Source organism: Lynx rufus, unplaced genomic scaffold, assembly GCF_022079265.1.
Source record: "Lynx rufus isolate CCGP_SWC_20201006 ecotype Redwood Valley unplaced genomic scaffold, mLynRuf1.p SCAF_8, whole genome shotgun sequence".
Taxonomy (NCBI): Eukaryota; Metazoa; Chordata; class Mammalia; order Carnivora; family Felidae; genus Lynx; species Lynx rufus.
In genome coordinates this window covers 100,881,108-100,904,013 of record NW_025814896.1, presented here as the reverse complement: position 1 = coordinate 100,904,013, position 22,906 = coordinate 100,881,108, and the positions used below count along the sequence as shown (strand labels likewise).

Below are 22,906 nucleotides of genomic sequence, written 5' to 3'. Positions count from 1 at the left end.
CATGCAATCTTTCTGTAAGTTTGGGATTATGTCAAAAAACAGAGTTAATAGAGTTTAAAAACTCGGAAGTCTGCAGGTCATGGTGCTGTGGCAAGTCTAGCATCAGAAGCCACATGGGGCTTTTCAGGGTCTCCCCTTTCCGTGGTCATTAATGAAGTCATTACCCACAACGCTGAGCTCCCTTCAGCATTGGCTCTGCTCCCCCGGGCGTCAGCAGAAGACAGGGTGCAAGATCACCAAAAGTGCAGCTTCACCTGACAGGAAGGTTTCTTTCTTCTGCTGTCCGCTGCTCCCTTTCCAGAGACTTGACTCCTGCTGGCTGTCTTCAGGTAGCCTGGTCAGCCAGCTCTGATCCACACATTTACCTGGTTTAGACTAGACCTACCACTGTCCTGTAACAGAGGCTTCCCAGGCAGAATGTAACTTCGGAAATATATTTAAACACAGTTGAGAGTGTTGATGCATGAGATCAGTGCACTTCACCAAGATGCTTTGGTTGAGCGCTTGCCAATAAGTAAGGCACAGGGCCCGCAGAGGGTATGCTTTGCTTAAAGCTTTGGCATCAGTCAAAGATGGTCCACCCTCCTGCTTGATGGAACCTCAGATTGTATGTTTTGGCAAAAATCCCGCATCTTTTGCTTTCTGCATAAGCAGGGGCGGGGTCTTGTCCAGCCCCCACTGCATTTCATACAGTTTAGGACAACGTTCTATGTTTTGGCTGGAGCCTCTCCTGTGGGGTGGGGTGACAGGGGCTGTTCTTGGATTCAGAAGGGGAGCTCTATGCTAGGGCCTGAGGTGGGTGTGTGGGTGGATCTGCTTATCAGTATTTGCAGAGAGGAGTTCCTCTGAAACTGTCCAGCCCTAGGGAACAGAATATGATAAGAACAGTGAAGCCTCTATACCTCCTTCCTGTCTTTCTTTCCCTTCCAGCTCTCCTTTCACAGAATTTCCTAACCCTCAGCCTCCACTTCATTTTCTCCACTCTGTGTCCCCCACTCTTCTCTTTCCCCTTTAATTTTTTTAAACCCATCTCCCTCCACTTATTCCAGCTTCCTATTTCTCTCTCCTAAATGGCCATAATGTATGAGCGTCCATTGAATCAGCTAAGATTTATGTTTCCTGTTCTCACTTTGAAAAGTAGGTGAGACTCATAAATTTTAGTGGAAGAAGAGGCAGTGGAAATGTTCTCATCCAATCCTGCTTTTTACATCTTAGCAAACATCCTAAAGAATGACTTGGCCATTATCAAACAGCCAAACAGTGAGACTGTTTTAATCTCTTTTCCTCTTAAGAAACAAAACAAAACAGACCCAGCTTCTCTTCTATTTCCCATGGCGGTGGGGGGGGGCCAATCATTTGACTTTGTTTGTCTCCTTTCCCCAGGGCCCTGCACGTGCACGTGCGCATGCACACACACACACACACACACACACACACACACACTGATTCTCATTTGAAAAATCCCATCCCTGTTCTCCATGATATAGGCATGCTCTGGACAGTTCACAAATGCCCAGTGGTTGTGACATCTGGACACAGGGAAGGATCTGGTCCTCACGTCTGCACGTTAGGACCATGCTAACTCTGGGTTAGCTATTCTGCAGGAATCTGGGTACGGGCCTCTGATGAGTGCGTTCATTCATTTGTTGGTTCATTCCTTCAGCAAGTAGTTAAGTACTTCTTACATGCTAGGCACTGTTTTAGGTTCTGAGGTTATAGCAGAGAACACAATTACCAGAACCTCTTTTCTAGGAAGCTTATGTTTTAGTGGGGAGAGCAGACAACAGGCAAATATGTCTGAGTCCTAAAGAGTACTGTGAAGTAAAGCAGGGGTGAATAACAGGGCTTAGGGGTGGGGATGCTCTTTTACAAGGAAGGTGACTTTTGAATAAAGACCAGAATAAAGATCGTAAGGGAGAGAGCCACCTGGAGGCCTGGCAGAGACAAATGAAGACCCTGAGGTGGGGTGGGAGTGGAAACAAGAGACCTCTAGGCTGAAGGGGAGTGAGGAGGGAGGGGAGTATAAAAGAGAGGTAGGGAGGGGAAGAAGGTTCTGGATTTGACCCCGCAAGAGGTGCTGCTCTCTTGACATCTTTGTCATGTTAGTAAAATCTTGGAGAAACACCATGTGTAGTTTCTGGGCATGTTCGAGTTTTGGAGAATGTTTATGTATTCCAAGGACTCAGAATTAATTGCCTTAGCATCTTTAAACATGTAAAAAGCCAGCAACTGAGTGAAAGTAATAGTGTATTCTCAGCCTTAGAGGAATGCTGGTTGATTAGCAGTAGATTAAAACGCACACCTCGGAATCATTGAAGTGCTTGCATTTAAAAAAAAAATTTTTTTTAACGTTTATTTTTGAGACAGAGAGAGAGCATGATCGGGGGAGGGTCAGAGAGAGAAGGAGACACAGAATCTGAAACAGGCTCCAGGCTCTGAGCTGTCATCACAGAACCCGATGCAGGGCTCGAACTCACGGACTGCGAGATCATGACCTGAGCCGAAGTCAGATGCTTAACTGACTGAGCCACCCAGGCACCCCTGAAGTGCTTGCATTTTGGTTGGTGGGCAAAACTAGTAGAGTGCGGATGCATTCATGGAGCAACGCTTTTATTTTTCATTTCAGTAGACAGGTCCTTGTAACTGCACAGTTTGTAGGAGGACCTGAAAATCTTTAGGCTGAAATCTGTTGTTAATTACAGCTTACCAGAGAGCAGAGTTTCTCAAAGTACCACACCCACATAACTCAGGGGAACTTGCTTAAAATGCACATTTGGTGTCCTTGCCTGTTCCTAGCAGGTGGGAAATTCTGGAGATGAGGTCTGGGAATCTCCATACTTTACAGCCTTTTCCAGTGGTTCTTGTGCATGCTCAGGTTGGAGAACCATTGGCCAAGACAGTGGTGGAGGCATTGACTATTTATTTCTTCTTATTATTATTTACTTACACAATAGATGTTCATTACTCACAGTTCTGGAGGCTGGAAACCCAAGATCAAAACAGTGACAGATCCTGTGTCTGGTGAGAGCCCTTTCCTGGTTCACAGATAACCATCTTTGCATATCCTCACCTAGTGGAAGGCACTGGTCATTTCAGTTGAATGAATCGTAGAAGACAGGAGATGATTGGGTGTGGTCTCAGCACCAGAGCTCTTCCAGCACTTCCTTTGTGGTCTTGATATCGTGGGTGAAATTTCACATTCCTAAAAGACAAGTAAGACACTGCCTACCCAGTAGAAACAGGGCAGGATGGTGTAGAGGGAGTTTTCCCCCTTGGGTGGAGGGAGTGGAATGGGATAAAGGTGCTTTGCTTTGATCGTATGGGTCCAGGAATGAGTGTGGCCCTTCCATCCCCATGTACACCTGGAACTCGCATACCCTGCAGGCTGGTGCTCTGCCCTGACTGCTGCGTGAATGCAGGCCTGTGCCTGTCTGTTGGCTTACACATTGCACAGGTGAGAACACGATCACTTACCTTGATGAATCCAGTTTCTTGAGACCATGCAATCCGAACCAAATATTAAAAATATTAGATCCTGAAACTCAAGTATCTTTGACTTTTAGTTCACAGTCTTTGGTTTTCCGTTTTTGCGGTGAGTTTAGTTACCCTCAATACTTTAGGAATATGGCAGTGTTGGAATGTTCATACAGACGGTGATTTTATCCCAATGGATAGAGTTTTGCCCCCCAGGGGACATTTGGCAATGTCTGGAGACAGTTTTGATTGTCACAGCTGGGAGAGATGAGCAGGACCAGAGATGCTAGTGGCATCTGGGGAGCAGAGGCCAGGGATGCTGCTACACATCGTACACAAGACAGCCTCCCACAACAAAGAATCACCCAGCCCCAAATGTCAGTAGTGCTGAGCTGAAGAAACCCCGCAAAAGATCAGTTGCATGCCTCTTATCTGTGTTGTGTCTTAGGATTCTTTTTTTTTTAAGTTTATTTAGTGTGTGTGTGTGTGTGTGTGTGTGTGTGTGTGTGAGAGAGAGAGAGAGAGAGAGAGAGAGAGAGAGAACACTCAACAAGTGGGGTGGGAGGGGGCGGGCAGAGAGAGGGAGAGACAGAATCCCAAGTAAGCTCCGGGACATCAGCACAGAGCCTCATGTGGGGCTTGAACTCAGTAACCGTGAGCTCATGACCTGAGCCAAGACCAAGAGACAGATGCTTAACCGACTGTGCCACCCATGCACCCCTATGTCTTAGGATTCCAAGTGAGCTTTCATACAAACAAAGTTCCACAGCTAAAACTGGTTTGGAATTACCTAGATTGTCTGCCTGGGTGGACAGGAGGACAGGTTGACTTCTGGAATCAGTAGGAGAAAAGTAACATGTCACGCAGAGCTCTGGAAGCCATAGGTAAGGCCCTGGACTAGAGTACTCTTGAGCTTTTCTGACAAAACCGCCGTTCCCCTACCTGCAGCTGCCTCTCCCTGTGGGGTGGGGGTAGGAGCGAGTTTAGTGTAGAACTTCACTGGTCCCTGCTGCTGCCCTGGGCCCCCCAGCCCTGCCGCTTTTGCCCTGTGCCCACGTTTGGGCTTTGGCGAGACAGCCCAGGAGTCAGCTCTGTGACTCGACCCTGTCTGTGTGTGTGCTGAGTGGCAGGTGCCGTGCTTCTAAACAGCCTCCTTGCTCCCATGGCCCTCCCCACACCACTATGGATACATTCTTGTCATCACTTCCCTCCACCTTGGGTTTCTAGAAAGTGGGGACTCATTCCAGACTCCCATCTGTCATGTCGTCTCTGCATGCCCACAGAATCGATGAAATGAACGTTTAGAAATCACCCCTTTTGTGTGTGGGCACCCATTATTACTTGTTTAGGATAAAGCAGTATAAAGTGCATTTTGTTCAGGACCTCTCAGGCTGCTTTCTTAAATAATTGGACTTCAGAGTGCTTTGAAACCCAGGCTTGGAATTGTCATGTCAGGGTTACTGATTTTGCTCAATATTTCCTTTTGTGATTTCCAGCAGTACTTCCTGTGTTCCTTCCCTTCCTCCCTGACCCCTTGAAGGTGGGCTTACCAAGGTTAAGAAGGCTCTGCACTGTGTTCTTCCCCTCCGGGATCTTATCTCTTTAGAGCAGTCTTAACTGCTACCTTTATCGAAATGTCCCTGGACCTTATCTGTTATGGCATATCCTACTATTGACGGTTACAGATCCCCTGTTTCCTTCCTTACTGACAGAACCCTAATTTTGTTTGGGGAAGCCTGTGGCCCAGCTTGTAAAAGTTCCTGGCTAACTTCGCAGCTGGAGGTAGCCACGTGATGCCGTTCCCATTCTGGCCAAAGAGATATAAATGAGAGACAAACAGATGTAAATGGAAGCCTGTGGTTTCTAGTTTCCGGGGAAGGTTTCCCTTGCCTGATATAGGTGCTTCCCCTTCCTTTGCATCTCGTCCCTCTTCTCCTTCCTGCCTGGACTGTGGAATGGAGGTTGGCCACGTATGAATGCTAGAGGAACAGAAGCTTGGGGGGTGGGGGGGTGGGTGTGTGGCATTGCATCAGCCTGGCCTGCTTGCCCCTAGATTTCTGGTTCTGTGAGAGAACGAAACCTGACTTGGCTAAAAGCCATGATACCCAGGTTTCTGTTACATGCAGCCAAGGGCACCCCCTGACTGATATTCCAGGGCCCCAAGCCTGGGTTCTCAGTTGTAGCAAGACATATCAGCCTGGTGGCCCACAGGCGTCTGAGACTCAGCAGGGCCAAACTGACCTTTGTGTCCCCATAGCTTCCATCCTTGTGACCTTTCTCTACAGAGAGCTCCACCATCCTCCCCATCACTTGAGCTGTCTTCCCTCCTGCCTGCTAAGCACATCTGGTCTATCCCAAGCCTTGTTGGTGCTGCAGCCGAAGCCCTTCCTCTCCCCACTGCTGCTGCCATCTTTGCTGAGGCACCCAGGATCTGCGGCTGGGAATGCTGGGCTGGCTCCCCACCAGCCTCCGGTATCAGGCTCTCCACCCCTGCCCCTGCTATCCTTGCTGCTTCCCCATTGATTTTCTTCCACATTTCATGACGCTTCTTGAATAAAGTCCTCAAGGGCTTCTTGTGATTGTCCATGACCTTCTGCAGTCTTCCATATGACCTCATGGCGTGTCTTAGGTTGGGTTCCATAGAAGCAGAGCCTGAAACAGGATTCAGGGGCCCCTGGTTCATTGAGGGGGCTGCCAGGAGAAAGGGGTGAGGCTGGGGTGGGGGGAGAGACAGGGAAAGGAGCTGAGCACAGCTGTGGTCCCAGCTGATTCCAGGCGTTCTCCCGGAGGCACGAGGGCTAGTCTTTTGTACCTCCTCAATCATTTGGGTGGGGCTGTAGGACACATCTGCTGAGTGGGGGCAGATGTGTGCTGTTGGCAGCGGGCATTCACAGCTGATCTGTGGCCCCAGCCCTTGGGTGTCCAACAGGACCACAATATTGCCTTAACTCCTGCCTGCACCCCACCCCCACCCCATGCCAGTCATTTGCCGTTCCCCAAACTAACCAGGCCTCTGCCCTTTGCTCATTCCATTCCTTCTGCCCATAGAGTGCCTCTTCCCTCCCTGCCCAGCCCCTCTGCTGTGCCCCCTGCTCGTGCTGTGCATTCTCCTGGGCACCCCAAAGCTGTCTTTTCCCCAAGGACAGGCTTCCTGCCTCGTCTTCTGTTCTCCTTTATCAAGTAGAAGCCTTCATCTCAAACACAAAACCCAAACACGATCTAAGTGACTATTTTCTCAACTTTCCCTGGATGGTACATACCTTATACCAGTCTTGTTAAAGGAGAGAAGTTAATTTATTCCATACTGTGGATGCCTGAGGGTTTAATTGTCTCAGACCGGGTGGGCAGGGCTGTCTGCCGGGGTGGATGTTGTGTTGAGCCTCCAGCCAAATTTCCACCTGTCTCCAGGTCATCTTTGTCTAGTTGTTTATCATCTCAAATTCACCACATCATCACAAAACTACAAAAATGGACTCCCATCCCTGTCTTCCCGTAACTGGGATGCAGCTTTACGCTTGCTCACTTATCGCGGCTGATTGCCTTCCTTTTATCATTTCTCAGTAGATCTCTGTCCTGTCCCTTCTTCCTGCTCCTCACCAGGGCAGGCCTCGGGCTCCCCTTTCATCTGGACAGCAGCGAGCACTCAGTATCCTGCCTCGCTGTCCCTCAATGGGCAACCTAGCATGCAGCTGTGAAGTCCTCTGCTCCCAGAATCCTCCCACCTTAAAAGGCATGTTCTTTCAGCTGCTGCCATATTAACATTTAAGCTGTACCTGTTCTCCTTTCCAGGCAGTGCACTCTAGCCATGTTGGCTTACTCACCTCAAGTTCACATTTTTGTTTATAACAGTCTGTGCCTTGGCATGCCTTCATTATTAAAACGAAAAACACTTCACATATTCGCATACGTTCCCTTCCTAAAGCACTCCAGGTGGAAGGGCATGGACTTGGAGGTGAATAGATGTAGGTTGGAATTCTTGGCCCCTTATCCACGTATGACCTTTGGCAGGTTAAATGCATCGCAGTCCAATGAAGGGGGTGTTTTTAGGATTCGGTGATATTGTGTGTAGGCTTTACCTCCCAATAAATATGAATGCCCTGTCCACTCTTGTACCAGTAGTTGTCTATATTGGTAATTTGGCAGTTCCTCGTGTCCTGCTTTGTGGTGTCTGTTCTAATCTTGTCTTGAATGGTTAATTTTTCATTCTGAAAATGTTAGTGCCATTTCTACAAATAGACCGAAAACCTGGGCCTGGCCCTTTATCCATCTGGGCCTGGCCCTTTATGCATCAGGGCCTTAATAAGAATTATTTCTTCACCAGGCATGTAAGCATTTGAGAAGGATATGTTATGTTTTTATGTGTGAGTAGAAATACATAATTTGGAAAGCCAAGACTTTTCTGCATAAAGATGCTTAGCAAAGCCATGATATGGAGGCTCTTATCCCAGCAGTTTGGGCGGGAAGAGGGCCAGACTTATGAGTCCTGGACCCTAGCACTTAGGAGGAGGCAGTAGGGGAAGAGCTGCCCACGAAGGCGGCGGGGAAGGAGAGCAGGAGGGACAGAAGACAGGCAATCCGTTGGTGATGGCCTGCCAACAGAAGTCCTTGGGCGAGTGCCTGAAACCACCATCACCTCTGAAACTCTCATAAGAAACCAAGTATTTGTTCAATAAGTACGTATTAGGTGCCTATTATGTGCCTCTCACCATTCTAGGCACTGTGAATTCAGTGGTGAGCAAAGTGAAGACCCCTGCTTCCTTGCAGTCTGTACTCTGGTGGGGGAGACAAGAGACAAATGTATATTAAAAGGGAAAAATGTATAAATAACATGTCTCCTGATAGTAAGTGTTCCAAAGACCAAATAAAGCATGCACATAGGAATCAACATAGGCAGTTTTGGTAAGTAGGGCATATCTGTAGTAGTTCCATTATTCTAGACTAAGCAGTCTTCGTGTTACGTAAATGAATTGACTCGAGCGGAGGGTTCCGATCACCAAAGTGAGTTCAGTCTGTGTGTGCACGTGCACAGGCTGGCAGGGGTGGCTTTCGTGTGGAGCAGTGTTCGTGACACTCTGCTTCTCCAGCTGATGCTGGCGAGTGCGAGCCCTCGGAAGCTCTAGGAATACTGCGGTCATCCTTCATTCATCTGTTGATTTCACTCACCAGTTTTTTGAAGACCCCTGATGCTCAGGTAGAGCCAGGCATGCGGCTTCCACACGGTGGCAGGGGGAGCTCAGACCACCAGGACTTGCTGAGTGTCAATGTTCTTCATTTTGCTTCTGCATAAATATATTTTTTTCCCAACTCAGCAGACCCCCCCCCCACAAAATATAGTAACTTAGAAACTTACAGTTCCTACTACTTTTTTTTTTTTTTGCCTTTAAGTGCTTCATTTATGATATAGTGACCCCAACACACTAAGAGATGCTTCAGGGTTCCTAAAAATATTTTTCATTTGAGTGGTTTTCAAATTTCTTTTCATCCTATGGGAAGGACCCTTCCTCCCGCCATGAAAATGTCTTTAAGTTTGCAGAGATTAAAACGGTAATGCACAGAATGCAAAATGAAAAATAAACTTATCCACAATTGTTGATTATGATCGAGAAGCCCTGGAGATCGATCGGGGCTGGGAATGAAAGAGAGAAGCCTAAGGGGAAGGTTTGCAGCTTGGGTGGCTGAGTGGATGGTGCACCTTCAAAATAATGTGAAGAATAGAGGCAATGCCAGGTTCTGCTCTGTACTGTTGTCTGAGATGAAGACCGTAGGCAGGTTGTTGGACACATAGTCTGAGCTTGGGTGACAGGTCTGCACAGGGAGTTGGGTCTAGGGGTTACTCCCTTGAGGACATGGGTTAAAGGCTGGTGGTGGAATCTGGTGGTATTCAGGGAGGAGATTGTGCTGGGGGTGGAGACCAGGACCCTGGAGGCATAAGATGTGCATGTGGGAGTTCAAGGGAAGATTTAAGAAGTTTTAAAGGAGGTGTGTTTCCAAGGTATCCGAGGCATGGTGTGTAGACTGGTTGAAGGGAGGTAGACAGGCTGGAAACAGCTTGGCCGTCGCAGGGAGCAGTGACAGCGAGGGGCCAGTGACCAGTGAGCACTGAGCATTGAGAGGTTCTGCAGGTTGAGAAAGGGTTTGGAGGAGTATGTGAGGGGCTTCAAGAGGATGTTGTTTCTCCAGAGATACCAGGAAGGGGAATGGAATCGACTCCATGATAGGGCTGGAGCCAAAACTGTGGCTGGAAGTGAGGGTGACCAAAAGGCACAAGAGCCTTAAAGCCCCAACAGATGAAGCATATCAAATGAGACTGGGTGCCTGTAAGTTCCCTTTCTGTGGGATAATAGTAGCAACACCCAGCAAGTACATGGTGCTTATGATGTGCAGTCACTTTCTCCATGTGAATTCTATGAAGTTGGTAATACTGCTACACCCATTTTACAGATGAGGAAATGGAGCTGCAGGAGTTACAGTGATTTGCCCAAAGTTTCCCCACTGGTAGGTGGAGGAGCTGAGCCCAGGTGACGGGCTGTAGATACTATGTTCTCATACTCCTTCTCATGAGGTCCTCTCCAGTATGATTAGAAAAAAACAAAACAGCTTTTTTTTTTTTTTTTGAGCATATGAGCAGGACTAGACCTGCTGTCACCCCCAGAGCCCCTCCTTTCCTTGAACAATCCCACTTTCCTGAAAGTGGCACGAGAGCATCATCTGATATACTAGTCACTGTCCAGCAGGAAACCAGAAACGATGTTGATGCTTCTGGCAGGGAGGGTTTTCATGCAGGGGATTGATCACAAAAACATCGGCAGGCCTGGAGATAGCAAAGTGAGAGAGAAGTGTCAGCCAGAGATCAGGAAGCTTCTGTCACCCGGGGCTGAGGCTTGTACTTGTCACAAAGCTTCTGGAGATGCCATCACTTCTCTCAAGTAGAAACCGCAGACACTGGATGCCCACTGATGCTGTGGAGTCACATGTAGTCGCCCTCCATTGCCTGTGACTGTCACCACCCCTGTCAGAACCTGCACTGCGTCAGGGGACCGGAAAGGTTGCTTCCTCCTCTTGTCTTCCAGTCTTCTACCAGGACATCCCCCAGTCACAGCTCAGCAGGAAGCCGGCTGGCCACAGTCTGAGGAAGGAAATTCACAGGCTTACAGCCTGCAGGGCAGTGCTGTCCAGCACACCAGTGACAGGCAGAGGTGGAGACCCGCTTCTCTCTGACACTGCGGTGTCTGGGTTTGCTGGAGGTCCACCTTGGCGCAAATCATGTGTCATTCTGGTTGTAAAAACAGAGACATCTTAGAATGTCTGTTTTATATACATATAGGTTCCAGGTAGCCTGCTGGTTCCCACCACTTGGCTAGCCATGCATTTGAGTAACCTCAAGTTGTGGTGTTTAAAAACGTTCCAGGGTCTCAGTTGTTCTTCAGGAAGGGTTTACTAGTGAGGTCCTTGGCAGTGTTTTTTGAAACTCTTCAGAAGGATACTTGTCTACAAAAATCCTGCACTGTAGTGCTACACAGTTAAAATTAGAACTGATGGAGAGATTGTTTCTAGGAGCAGAAAGACTAAATACTTGAATGTCAGTTTGATAAAAGATTTTGTTCAGAGGAAATGACACAACTTGAATGGAAATGAAGTGTATAATGAGATATAACTGTCTCTTGGCCAAATGACTATAATAAAGATATTATTTCTTAAATTAATATATAAATTTATCATAATAGCGTAATATAATAGGTGCCTATATTAGTTGAGATATGACTTCACTTTTAATTAACAATATCTTAAGCAAGACAGAAGTTTAGTTCTCCACCTTATAACAGCCCAGAGGCAGGCAGTCCCAGGTAGAATGCCCATGGGGTTGTCCAGGAACCCAGGCCCCTTCTCTGTTGTTGCTTCACCATCCCTTGGTGACGTGCTCTCTGTGTGGTCCAGAGTGGCTCATCATGTGTCAGTATTTCAGTCAGCAGGAAAAGAGATAAAGGTGTATGCCAAGGAATACACCCTGGAAGTTATACAAGTCACTTTTGCTCATATCTCATTGGCTAGAACTTAGTCACAAGGCCATACCTAATTCCAAGGGAGGCTGGGAAATGTAGTCTTCCTGTTGGGAGGCCATGCACCCTAGCTAAAAATCCAGAATTCTACCAAGTTGTCAGGAAGGGGGAAACTGATATGGGGGGGAGGGGGGAGAATGTATTGATTTCTACTATAGTACCCCTTGGAATATTATTTAGAAATCGAAAATTTGAGAATAAAATTAATTCAAAAGAATAAGTAGGCAAGCATACCCAAGAACATATAACTTTTTAAGAAAAATGTCTTTTAAAATTGCCATATTTTCTTTTTTTTGTTAGTGTAACGCTTTTGTTGTTTTAAATATAACATTTCCTCTTAATATATATATATATGAAACACTTTCTCTTTGAACTTTTATCATAGAAAACTTCAGATGTACAAAAGCATTAGAGTATTGAGAAAGGTTTAATGAGCCCCATGTGTCTAGTACCCAGCTTTGACACTTAATCCGTTTAATTAATTAACTAAAAAAAATTTTTTTTGAGGGAGAAAGAGAGTGTGACAAGTGAGCGGGAGAGGGAGAGAGAGGGAGAGCGAGAGCGAGAGCGAGAGATAGGGAGGGAGGGAGAGAGAATCTTAAGCAGGCTCCACACCTGCTTAACCCCAAAGCAGGGCTCAATCTCATGACCCTGGAATTGTGACTTGAGCCAAAATCAAGAGTCGGTTCTCAACTGATTGAGCCATCCACACGCCCCAATACTTAATCAGTTTAAAGCTAGAGTTGCCTTATCTATCCCCCACCTCCCCGCCTATCCCCTTCCTGATTTTTTTTGAAGCAGATCTCATTTTTCCTGTTTCATCTGTAAATAGTTCTGTATGCACCTTTAAAAGGTAAAGGCTCTTTAAAAACTAATTAGACTTTTTATTTGGGGATAATTGTAGATTCGTGTGCAGTTGTAAAAAAATAATACAGAGAGATCCCATGTACCGCTTACCCAGTTTCCCCCACCAGTAGCCTCTCGCAAAACCATAGTATAATATCACAGCTATGATATTGATAGGGGTATAGTCAAGACACAGAATATTTACATCAACACAAGGATCCAACCACACCCACTACCCCTTTCCATAACTCCTGACAACTACCAATCTGTTCTTCATTTCTGTATTGTGACCTTTCAAGAATGTTATATACCTGGAATCATACAATATGTGAACTTTTAGTATTAGCTCAGCATAGTTACCTCTAGATTCATTCAAGTTGTTGGGTGTATCATTAATTCATTCTTTTTTATTGCTGAGTAGTATTCCATGCTATAGATGTACCCCCTAAAGGTCTTTGTAAACACAGTTTGCCTGACTCTCCCTCTTTTCCCTCCTCCTGGCTGCTTCTCTCTTCACAGCAATGCCCAGTGAGTATAACTGTGTGAAACTGAGAAGTGATTGCTCAAGACCCTCTCTGCAATGGTACACCCGAGCTCAAAACAAGATGAGAAGACCCAACTTGTTGTTAAAAGACATCCTCAAGTAAGTATGAGCCCTCGGACCTTACGATTGCCCTGACCAGGTCAGCTGTGGGGAGCTGGGAGAAAAATGCAAAAGGCCCTGAAGGATGGCTCTCGTACTTGGTCAGAAGATCATACAAAGGCACATTTGAGTAAGGATTCAGTGCACAGATGTCTGGATTTATGCATCAGGCTTTACTTAATGATAGGACAGTGCCAGCCAGGGAGGCACCATCCCAAGAGAGCAGCTCTTAAGTGCACAGCTCTCCCTGCCATTACGTGACCAAACAGGGCTTTTCCTCTTAGCTATTTTAAGTTAATCTAAAAATATGGCTAATTAAAGTCCTCTACAAGCTTCTGAAGAGCCTTAAATATTGAATACTAAAAAAGATGACCGGTGTTTCAGCCAGGTCACCCTTATATCCTAATATGTGGTATAATTGTTAAAGGAGGGACCTGGCAGTTGCATTTGGTAGCAGCCAAACCAAGTTGAAAATCACCCTTTTGAAAATACCACTAATTTAGGAGGTGTAGAAGGAGGAAGGTAGGAAAGGGAAATGTACATTAATATCTTCCAGCTACTTTTGACACCAACCGATATTTACTGAGGTCTGACATGCCTGGCACTGTGTTGGGTGCTGGCCTGTGGCTGCGAATGAGGTACACCTGGGCCAATGGCTGTTCACAGTGTGGGCGAGAGAGTCACGACGGGGAAGTACCGTGCAGTGTCCTCAGGGCTGTAGGCATTGGGCCTGCTTTTTTGTTTTTTAACATTTGTTTATTTATTGAGAGAGTGTGCAAGCAGGGGAGGGGCAGAGAAAGAGGGAGACACAGAATCCAAAGCAGGCTCCAGGCTCCAAGCTGTCAGCACAGAGTCCAACACGGGGCTCAAACTCACGAACTGTGAGATCATGACCTGAGCCCAAGTTGGACGCTTAACCAACTGGAGCCACCCAGGTGCCCATGGGCCTGCTTTCAACACACTGTTCTTTTCCCTTCCCTTTTTTTCTTTTTTTCTTTTTTTCTTTTTTTTTTGGTAATCAAGAAAAGGGATTACTACATGCACTGAATGTAATTCCTTTTTGGGGGGCTGGGGAGAGGAATAGGTAGGTAATACTGCATTCACAAGATTTAAAATTCAAAAGGTATTAAAAGTATTCAGTAAAATAACTTCTCATTTCTGCTCCCCACTTAAAGATAACCAATATTATCTTGTATATATAAGAAATATTGTGTGTGTGTGTGTGTGTGTGTGTGTGTGTGTGTGACCCACCCCCCATTTTTACACAGATGGTAACATCCTATTCATGTAACATTGTCCTTGATTCCAGGGAGAAATTAGGATGCTTGTCCAGGTTTTCTTGGGGGATCCTGTTGAAATAAGAATCAAGAAGTCTTGAACACACTTTCTAGCAATACTGTCCTGCATTATCCTCCTCAAATATTAAGAAATATTTAGCATCTGGTGTATATAGTATACTGTGCTAGATGCTGTATTTTTAAAACTGCCCCTTTCTTTAAAATTTTTTTTTCAACGTTTTTTATTTATTTTTGGGACAGAGAGAGACAGAGCATGAACGGGGGAGGGGCAGAGAGAGAGGGAGACACAGAATCGGAAACAGGCTCCAGGCTCCGAGCCATCAGCCCAGAGCCTGACGCGGGGCTCGAACTCACGGACCGCGAGATCGTGACCTGGCTGAAGTCGGACGCTTAACCGACTGCGCCACCCAGGCGCCCCATAAACTGCCCCTTTCTTTAGATGAGAGATCATTTTCCCCTTAAGGTTATTCTTTAACTTTGTTTTTTCAGTAACACAAATTATGTAAAACAGTGGTTCTTAAACTTTGGTTTAAATTTTTTTTTTAACTGTTTATCAGTATCACTTGGGGAGCTTATTAAAAATGAGGTTTTGAGGGTGCCTGTGTGGCTTAGTTAACCGTCTGACTCTTGATTTCAGCTCAGGTCATGATCTCAGTTTGTGAGATCCAGCCCCACTGTTAGTGCAGAGCCTGCTTGAGATTCATTCTCTCTCTCTCCTTCTCTCCCACCCCTCCTCTGTCTCAGCCCCTCCTCCCCTCAGCCCTTCCCTCTCTCTCTCTCAGTCTCTCTCTCTCTCTCTCTCTCTCAGAAAATAAATAAACTTAAAAAAAAAAAAAAAGAGGTCTCTAGAACCAGGACTAGCCTTAAATCTTTTATCCTAATCCTGTGTGTGTATGTATGTGCATGTGTGTATTTTAAACTATACAATAATGTGAGTTTATCAGATCTTTAAAAGCAGTTTTTTGTAGATGGTCTTAAGGGTAGCTGGTGGTTCTGTCTCCCCTCAGTCAGCTTATCTCTGGGGGTAGAATCTTTGGAGCAATAATGAGGAGATTGTTCATTTTGCTTTCTTATTCTTTTAAGGGCTCCCAATATTTTCCGCCCATTTTTTATTGTGGTAAAATACACATAACATAGAATTTACTGTCTTAACCATTTCTAAGTATACAGTTCAGTGATGGTAAATACCTTCACACTGTTGTGCAGCCATCACACCATCCACCTGCAGAACCCTTTGCATCTTGTAAAACTGACACTCTCTACCCATTAAACACTAACTGCCCCCCCTTCCTCCCTTCCCCCTGACCCGGCAGCCACCACTCTTTCATTCTCTGTGATTTTTGACTACTCTATGTACGTTATATAAGTGGAATCATACAGCATTTGGAAGACTGACAGTATTTTAAAATGGCAAAAAATTGAAGCTGAGATTCTATAGCTCAGAAAATGTTACTTGTTTTTTTAAGACCAGTGGTCTGCATCGTGATTCATATTTTATTATGACATCTTTGCAGAAACAAGTTTTCTCTACTTTCACTTATAACAGAGAGTCATAAATGACTATCTTGTCAGGAAAATAAGAAATGGTGCCCTAAGTTGACCACTAAGGTCACCTTAAAGACTACTTTCATGCTGCATGGCAGACAGACCCAACGTGGGGTAGGTTTTCACTTATTTCTCATGATTTCTCTTGATTATCACATAACCATGTCATGCCTAATTGATTTTTTTCCAGGTGTATATTGCTTGTGTTTGGCGTGTGGATCCTTTATATCCTCAAGTTAAATTATACTACCGAAGAATGTGACATGAAAAGAAGGCATTACGTAGACCCGGACCGTGTAAAGGTTAGATATTCCATTGGTGTGATTTAAATGAAAAAAATTCCAGGCTTATACTTAAACAGAAATGTCATCTCTAAAGGGTTATAAATAAGTGGTCATGAAAGTTATAAACAGAGGGAAAATACTTCATCTTAGCACTCCAAAATCAGGGATGACCCTCTCCTCCACCACCACCAAAAAAAAAAAAAAACCCAACCCACCCACCTACTCCCCCACCTACCCCCACACCTACCCCACAGTATTGTTCCTCCGTTTACCGAAGTCGTGGCAGGAGGTGGGTTGCATTTGACACACCCCAGGGCACCTGTCGTGGAGTTACTTTGCTGTGATGTTGCCAGTGTACATGTTTTTAGAACAGGGGGAAGTTCTTTGGGTATCACCTGTCATTGCTGTGTTTTATTTTTCGTTTTAATGATTTCACACTGTATTTCAAGATTGTTCCCTTCAATTTATATTCATTTTTCTAAATCAATTGACCTATTGAATGCTAATTTCACTGCTTAGTTGAGTAGTTAAATGATCCAGTAATGTCACGTCCTGGACGAAAGAAGAGATGATTTTAAGTAAGGTAGCATGGCAGTAATAATAACCAACATGTATAGGTGCTTTACATATATTATTTAATTTCCATCACGTCTGGGAGCTACCCCAGTGTTCTCTCCCTCTTACAGATGATGGCTGGGAGGTTAAGCTGCTTGCCCAAGTTTACATGTAGTTTAGTTAACCAGTTTAGTTAATCTGGTTTAGTGTATACTGTGTAACTATTCTCAAAGTGCTTCAGCAATATAAACTCATTTTACCCTCATAGTAGGAACTGTCATTACCTCCGTCTCACAGCTGAGAGGAGGGGCGCGGAGAGTAAGTAACCAGTTTAAGGTTACCTTCGCTAGTAAGTGGTGGAGTTGGGGCTTGGACTCGGCCGTGTGGTCCTGGCTCCACATGACTGCTGTCTACCTGGGTAGGGGATGTCCCCAGAAAGGAGCCAGAAGTTATAGGGAGGGTGATGCAGAGAGTAGGAGGGAGCTTACATTTCTGACCTAGATTCAAGTCTAAATGCCACTTAGTCAAAAATGAGACCTTGGGCAAGTTACTTAATTGTTTTGAGTCCCAGTTTTCTCAGCTGTGAAGTGTAGACAACAATATCTGTATAATAGGGTAGTCCTCGAGGTTGAATAAGATAATATACTCCTTTTCTAGTCAGGGTATTTGTTCACATGTTTTTACCTTAATCTGTATGTCCTTCGAAGTGCCTCACACACTATGTGGGACAGGTGGGTATAAACAAGGAAATGAAAATTAATACTTAATAATTACACTTCATTATAAAACATTATTTTTATGAAATATTCTAAAATAATTAAATAAAAAAATAAACGGCACAGCTTGGCCGATGCAGAACCATTGTGTCTCACAGAGCCTGCCTTTTTGTGCTGTATCTGTCCCCAGAGGTTCGCTGACTCTGCTGATTTTTCCAGCATCAGCACATCTGCCGTGGTGGAGCAGGATGTGTCTAGCGCCTCTGCTCAGGCTTTCCGCCTCCCTGTCCGGCTGGCCTTGCGGTCGCCCCGGTATCTGTGCGCTCTTCCCTTTGCTTCTTTGCCATGCTTATCCACATTCTCTTTCTCCTGTCCATTTCATCAATCATGCCGTTAACCGTCTGACCAACTGCAAAGATAATCACTCTCGAGTCTCGTTTAATTGAGGAGAGATGGGAGCTCTCGCATACAAGGGTCCAGCACACCATTTCACAAGTACAAGGTGGGGAAGATGTGCTTTAGTATACCTGGGGTAAAATTAACTTGGCAGTTTTCGTGCCTGGCCATCGCCATCTGTGTTGGCCTGTGCCGTGGCTGCGTACAGCTTGTCCTTAGCTACATTAATAGACCAGGGATGCTCTGCTTGTCCCTGCAGAGCTCAGACAAGTGCTCTGATCATTATGGCTATTACTCTGTAAAGTTCCCCAAGGAGTCCTAGTGACTCCGGAGGATGACCAGAGAAGAGACTCGAGACCATGTCCCTGAGGAACCTCTGAAGCAATGGGAACATTTGTGCGGCCCAAAGGAGAGAAGGACTGGTGGAGGGCATGTGGCAGCTACTGTCAGCAAGCCAGAGGCCTGGCCTGTGGAAGGGTCCGCTCTGCCCAGGTGGCCTTAACGGCAGGGGTGCAGATCAGGGGATGGCGGCCAGGCTGAGAGGAGAAGCGTTTGATGGTCGGAGGCATCTACAGTTGGGATAAATGGGTGCCTTTGTGGCAAATCTCTAAAATGCTTTAAGCACAGCCAGGGCCTCCCAGGTGCCCCTCCTTACCTGCTTTTCTATAGCCAGGCATGCCCCACTGTGGCTGGAGTAGTATTTCTGAAAATTGAATCTGATATATTGCTTCCCTGTTGCAAACTGTGATTTGTTCCCATTACCTTTAGAATGTCCAGACTCCTTAGTCTGGCCTTTGGGGCTCTTGGTGGCTTGGTTCCTGCCAATCCCTTCAGCCTCCTTTAGCCACCCCATGTTCCAGCACTGCCTGAACCGGGGCCTAAATCTTAAATGTTTTCACTACTCCTTGGCTGAGCTGCTTTCTTTCTTCCTCATTTTGGTTTTGTTGTGCACTTCCCTGGTAACTAATGACGAACATCTCCTTGCATGTTCATTGGCCATTTATATATCTTCTAAGGAGAAATATCTGTTCAAATTCTTTGCCCAATTTTTCATTGGGTTATTTGTCTTTCTATTATTGAGTTGTAAGAGTTTTCTATATATTCTGGAGACCAGTCCCTTATCAGATACATGGTTTACAAGTATTTTCTCCCATCTTGTGGATTGTCTTTCCACTTTCTTCATGGTGTCATTTTCAGCACGAAAAGTTTCTAATTTTGATTAAGTCCAGTTAATCTATTTTTTCTTTTGTTCTTTGTGCTTTTGATGCCAGACCTCTGAAATCACTGCCTAATCCTGTGTTTTCTTCTAAGAGTTTTATAGTTTTAGCTCTTAAATGTAGGTCTTTAATCTGTTTTGAGTTAGTTTTTGTATATGATGTGAGGCTGGGGGCCAACCTTTTTCTTTTGCATGCGGATATCCAGTTTTCCCGGCACCATTTGTTGAAACGATTTTTCCCTATGTTTGCTACAATCTTTCTAACTTCTCTGGCTGGAGTCCCTCCCTCCCTTTGCCCCTCTGCTACTCATCTTTTACATCAAATCTCAGCTCAAGAGTTACGTTTTCTCAGATGCCTTCTCTGATCATCCTTTTCTCTGTCTTCTGGAAGCCTCTTCATACCTTAATCCTAACATTTACACTGTAGTATTTTAACTGTCTTTCCACTTGTCCTTTAAGCAAGCCCTTGGGAAATGGGGATTGTGTGCTAACATTTTCTATTAATGAATATATACTTAGGTATATTAAAGTCCAGGGAGAGGGGAGATATTACTGAACTATGGTGTGGTGTCTCATCTCTGAACTCCAGATTGTATAGAACATCCACAGTTAAGTAACAGGCAACTCTTCGAGTATTTTTCAGTAACGTCTGTTAAGTTTAGTGTCCCTTTAAGGAATAGGTGAGATACCTCCTCATATCCACCAGTAGACAGTAGACAGAAAACAAACAAACAAAAACCATCTTGCCATCCCCTTCCCTCTAAACCATGGAATATGAGTTCTCCATTTAGGCTGATGGGGCCAAGTTTTAAAATCTAAGTTCACTGCAGGACTGATAACAACCTCTCAGGGCTGCCAGTGCCCTGCCCTGATTGGCTCCAATGAGGATTCCTGACCAATCCCTGGCAAAGGGGATGGGAGTATCTAATGGGCGAGGTCAGCTTCCCAAGCCCCACTGCCTGCCTAGAGAAGGGGTGATAACTGCCTGAACAGAATTACGGCTCCCTAAGAAGAAGGAACAGGAAATGGAGACCCAGTAGCAGTCCACAGTGACCACCACATCGAACCAGTTCTAAAAGATTCTAAAAGATCATTATTTTTTCCAAAGATAAAAATAACACCAAAAATTCAAATAATACAGAAATGAATAAAGTAGAAAGTCCCTTGTAGTTTGTGGAGAAAGAGGGGGGAATCAGCTGATGGTTTTATAAGTCAAACGTGTTTGTGAAAATCTCGGTCAATTTCACAAATTAATAAAGTAGAAAGTGAAAGCTTGCTACAACCATGGTGGAATTAGGGATATTTTTTATTTCATTACTTGAGACTTTTTAATAGCTTTTTAACATTGTCAACACTGTCAGAATGCCCCACTTTTCACAGTGGTCCTGACAGCTTGTCCTCTGCATGTGCCTCTGAGAACTTGCCACGTTAGACAGACAGCAAGAGTTGGAGATCAGTGAGGATTTGGGTGGGGAATAGCAGGAGAGAAGACTGAAAATGAGCCGCGACCAAAGACGGAAAGCCCTTGAATGCCACACTGAGCAGGTCCCCAATTTGATATCTGGTCACGTTTCATTAAGGCAAAACCAGAAATCCTTTCTCAAGTCCCCGGAATGCAGGAAATGGCCAGGGAAGCTGGCCGGTGTGGTCCTGGTGTTCTCAATGGCTGTGAGGCGGTGTGCAGTATGAGCTCTCTGCAAAGAGAACCCTGTCTCCAGACTGTTGCTGGACATTGGTCCTTACCACCAAGAGCACTGGGGCAAATTTGAATGGTTGTGTGTATGTTAGCAGAAGGTGGTCTCAAAGCCATGAGGCCTTGTTAGCTCTGTTGATGATATTCAGCAGCTAGCAACGTTAGTGGGACCCTGCTGACCCTGTTGGACTCTGAGCATTGCCTAGTTGTGCTGGGCCTGGCCTGTGTTAACACAGCTGCAGAAGTGTGCCCGTGGCTTTTGTCCTTTCTATTTAAGACGCCCCTGAACGTACTGTTTCTTTAAAAAGACTCACAGTGGTCTCTGTGGGGACCCGGACGCTTTGAAAGTGCATTTCAGATGTGAAATTGCACTTAAAAATGTTTAAGGAGAGACAAGGGCACATTCATGTCAGGTCACAATCAGGTTTGGGCTGCGTGGTAGCAGCAGTTTGAACTTGGCCCTCTCTCTTCTCAGCTAAAAACCACATATCACCCTGAGGACTGCATTTTTTGCTGTGTAGTTAATTATGGCCAAATGTGCTTCTCTCTGACTCTGCAGACCTGCGCTCACATAGCTAAGGTAAGCGGTATAACCTGGGCCGAGGTATTAGTCCAGGTGTCTGCACCTCTAGACTGATTCTTTTCCCCTCTTAGTGCTGCCTCCTTGCCCCAGATCATCCTCGGATATCAGAGATGAGGAAACTGAAGCCTTGACCGAGGGTTAGATCTTTAGTCAAGGTTACACTGCTGGTTGACAGATCTAGAACCGGGTCCAGCATCCAGATCTTCTGATTGGTTTTTCTTAATGGTTTACTGTGCCAAAATACACACACCATAAAATTTACTCCTTTCAAGCATGCAGTTTTGTAGTGTCCGTGCATTTACACAGTTACACCCCCATCACTCCAGTCCAATTTTAGAACATTCCGTCCATCACCCAACGGGTAAGTTACCTCACCTGTTGTAGTCTGTCCCCACCCTCAGCCACCAGTCCCAGGCTGCCACTGACTGTCTGACTTTTTACTGTGGTACTCTTTCTGTGACTCAGTTATTCAGATTTTGCCCTACTTTTTTAGCTGGGTAGGAGTTACAGATGGTTGACTTCAATGTGAGTTACATGCGGCAGTAGCTTTGCTCACGGTTCTCCTGCGGCTGTTCTCACGTGTTTCGGGCGGAGTGCGTAATGCTGTGGGCGTCAGAGCAGCCCCTGGGAGGAAGAGGCCAGCACCAGCCTGGTACACATCTGGCATTGAAAGCGTCATAAGGTAGCCCATGCCCTCAGCTCACGTGGTCTGTGGCTGCATTGGGCTCCTACCCAGGTTTGGTGAGCTCTAGCCCCAAAACCCTCCTCCAACCTCAGTGCCGTGCCCTGTCCTCGACGTAAAGGACTAAAAGAGAACATTGCCTTTTACTAAGAATTATGCCATTTACTTCTATTTGGAGGACCATTATCCTAAAAATTCTGCAGTAGAAATGAAAGCAGAGACTGCCGAGGAAAATCACTTTGATTTTTTAAATACCCTTCAGTGAATTTTCACATTGTGGTTTTCCATGGCAAGTCGCCACCTCCCTGACAGTCGGAACTACCAGATGTCTGTTTATTCTTAGCTGTGGGCAGCCGGCAAGCTCAGCCTGGAAGACGGTTAAAACACCGAAGCCCTCATTTCCACGCCTTGATTTGAGAGAAGCGGGAGTTTCTGTATCTTTTCGACAGTCGCCAGTTCTCTGCTTCCCAGTGGTCCTCCCAGTGATCCTTCCCAGTGGATGAATGCCAGCCAGACCCCTCTGCGTCCGTCTGTCCTTGCCTACTCTGGCTTCCAGCTCTGGAGCTTTCTGCAGCAGGGCAGGGGAGGGTCACAGCCCCTTCTTTCATCACGGCTCTGGGAGGCGAGGTTCTCCTCCCCGGGCTTTTCTCATTCGAGCTGTGGAGGAGGTGGGGGAGAGGCTGGAACAGCTTCTGGTTAGAAGAAATGGTCCCAGGGGCTTTCTTGGGGCCTGTCCACACCTTTAAATGAGGTGAAACGAAAGGAGCAGAGGAACTGCTATCGCCGTAGACATTGCCGGTGGCGTTCAGAGCATGTGCTCGCCCGGGACGGATGTAATCACACCCGCGGTGAGTGAGGGCAGGCGCAGTCCCCGTCACAAGGTGATGACTAGGCCTTGTCCTCTGCCCTCGGTCTAGA

General features: G+C 45.8%; 1 protein-coding gene across 6 annotated transcripts in view; it reads left to right on the top strand.

The window, feature by feature from the left end:
• The window catches only part of ST3GAL5 (ST3 beta-galactoside alpha-2,3-sialyltransferase 5), a 49,853-nt gene that overhangs the window by 12,584 nt on the left and 14,363 nt on the right, over nt 1-22,906 (top strand). For 3 of the 6 annotated variants that reach the window (XR_006960114.1, XM_047067953.1, XM_047067949.1), the window contains exons 2-4: nt 12,897-13,020; nt 16,054-16,165; nt 21,199-21,303. Coding sequence is in view for 5 of the 6 variants with exons in the window: in XM_047067953.1 (XP_046923909.1) it covers nt 12,897-13,020; nt 16,054-16,165; nt 21,199-21,303 (341 nt within the window). In the remaining variant the exon portion in view is untranslated. Of the gene's footprint in view, nt 1-3,336; nt 3,455-12,896; nt 13,021-16,053; nt 16,166-21,198; nt 21,304-22,906 lie in introns of those variants that run through there. The other 3 variants (XM_047067954.1, XM_047067952.1, XM_047067951.1) reach the window with 2 other exon arrangements.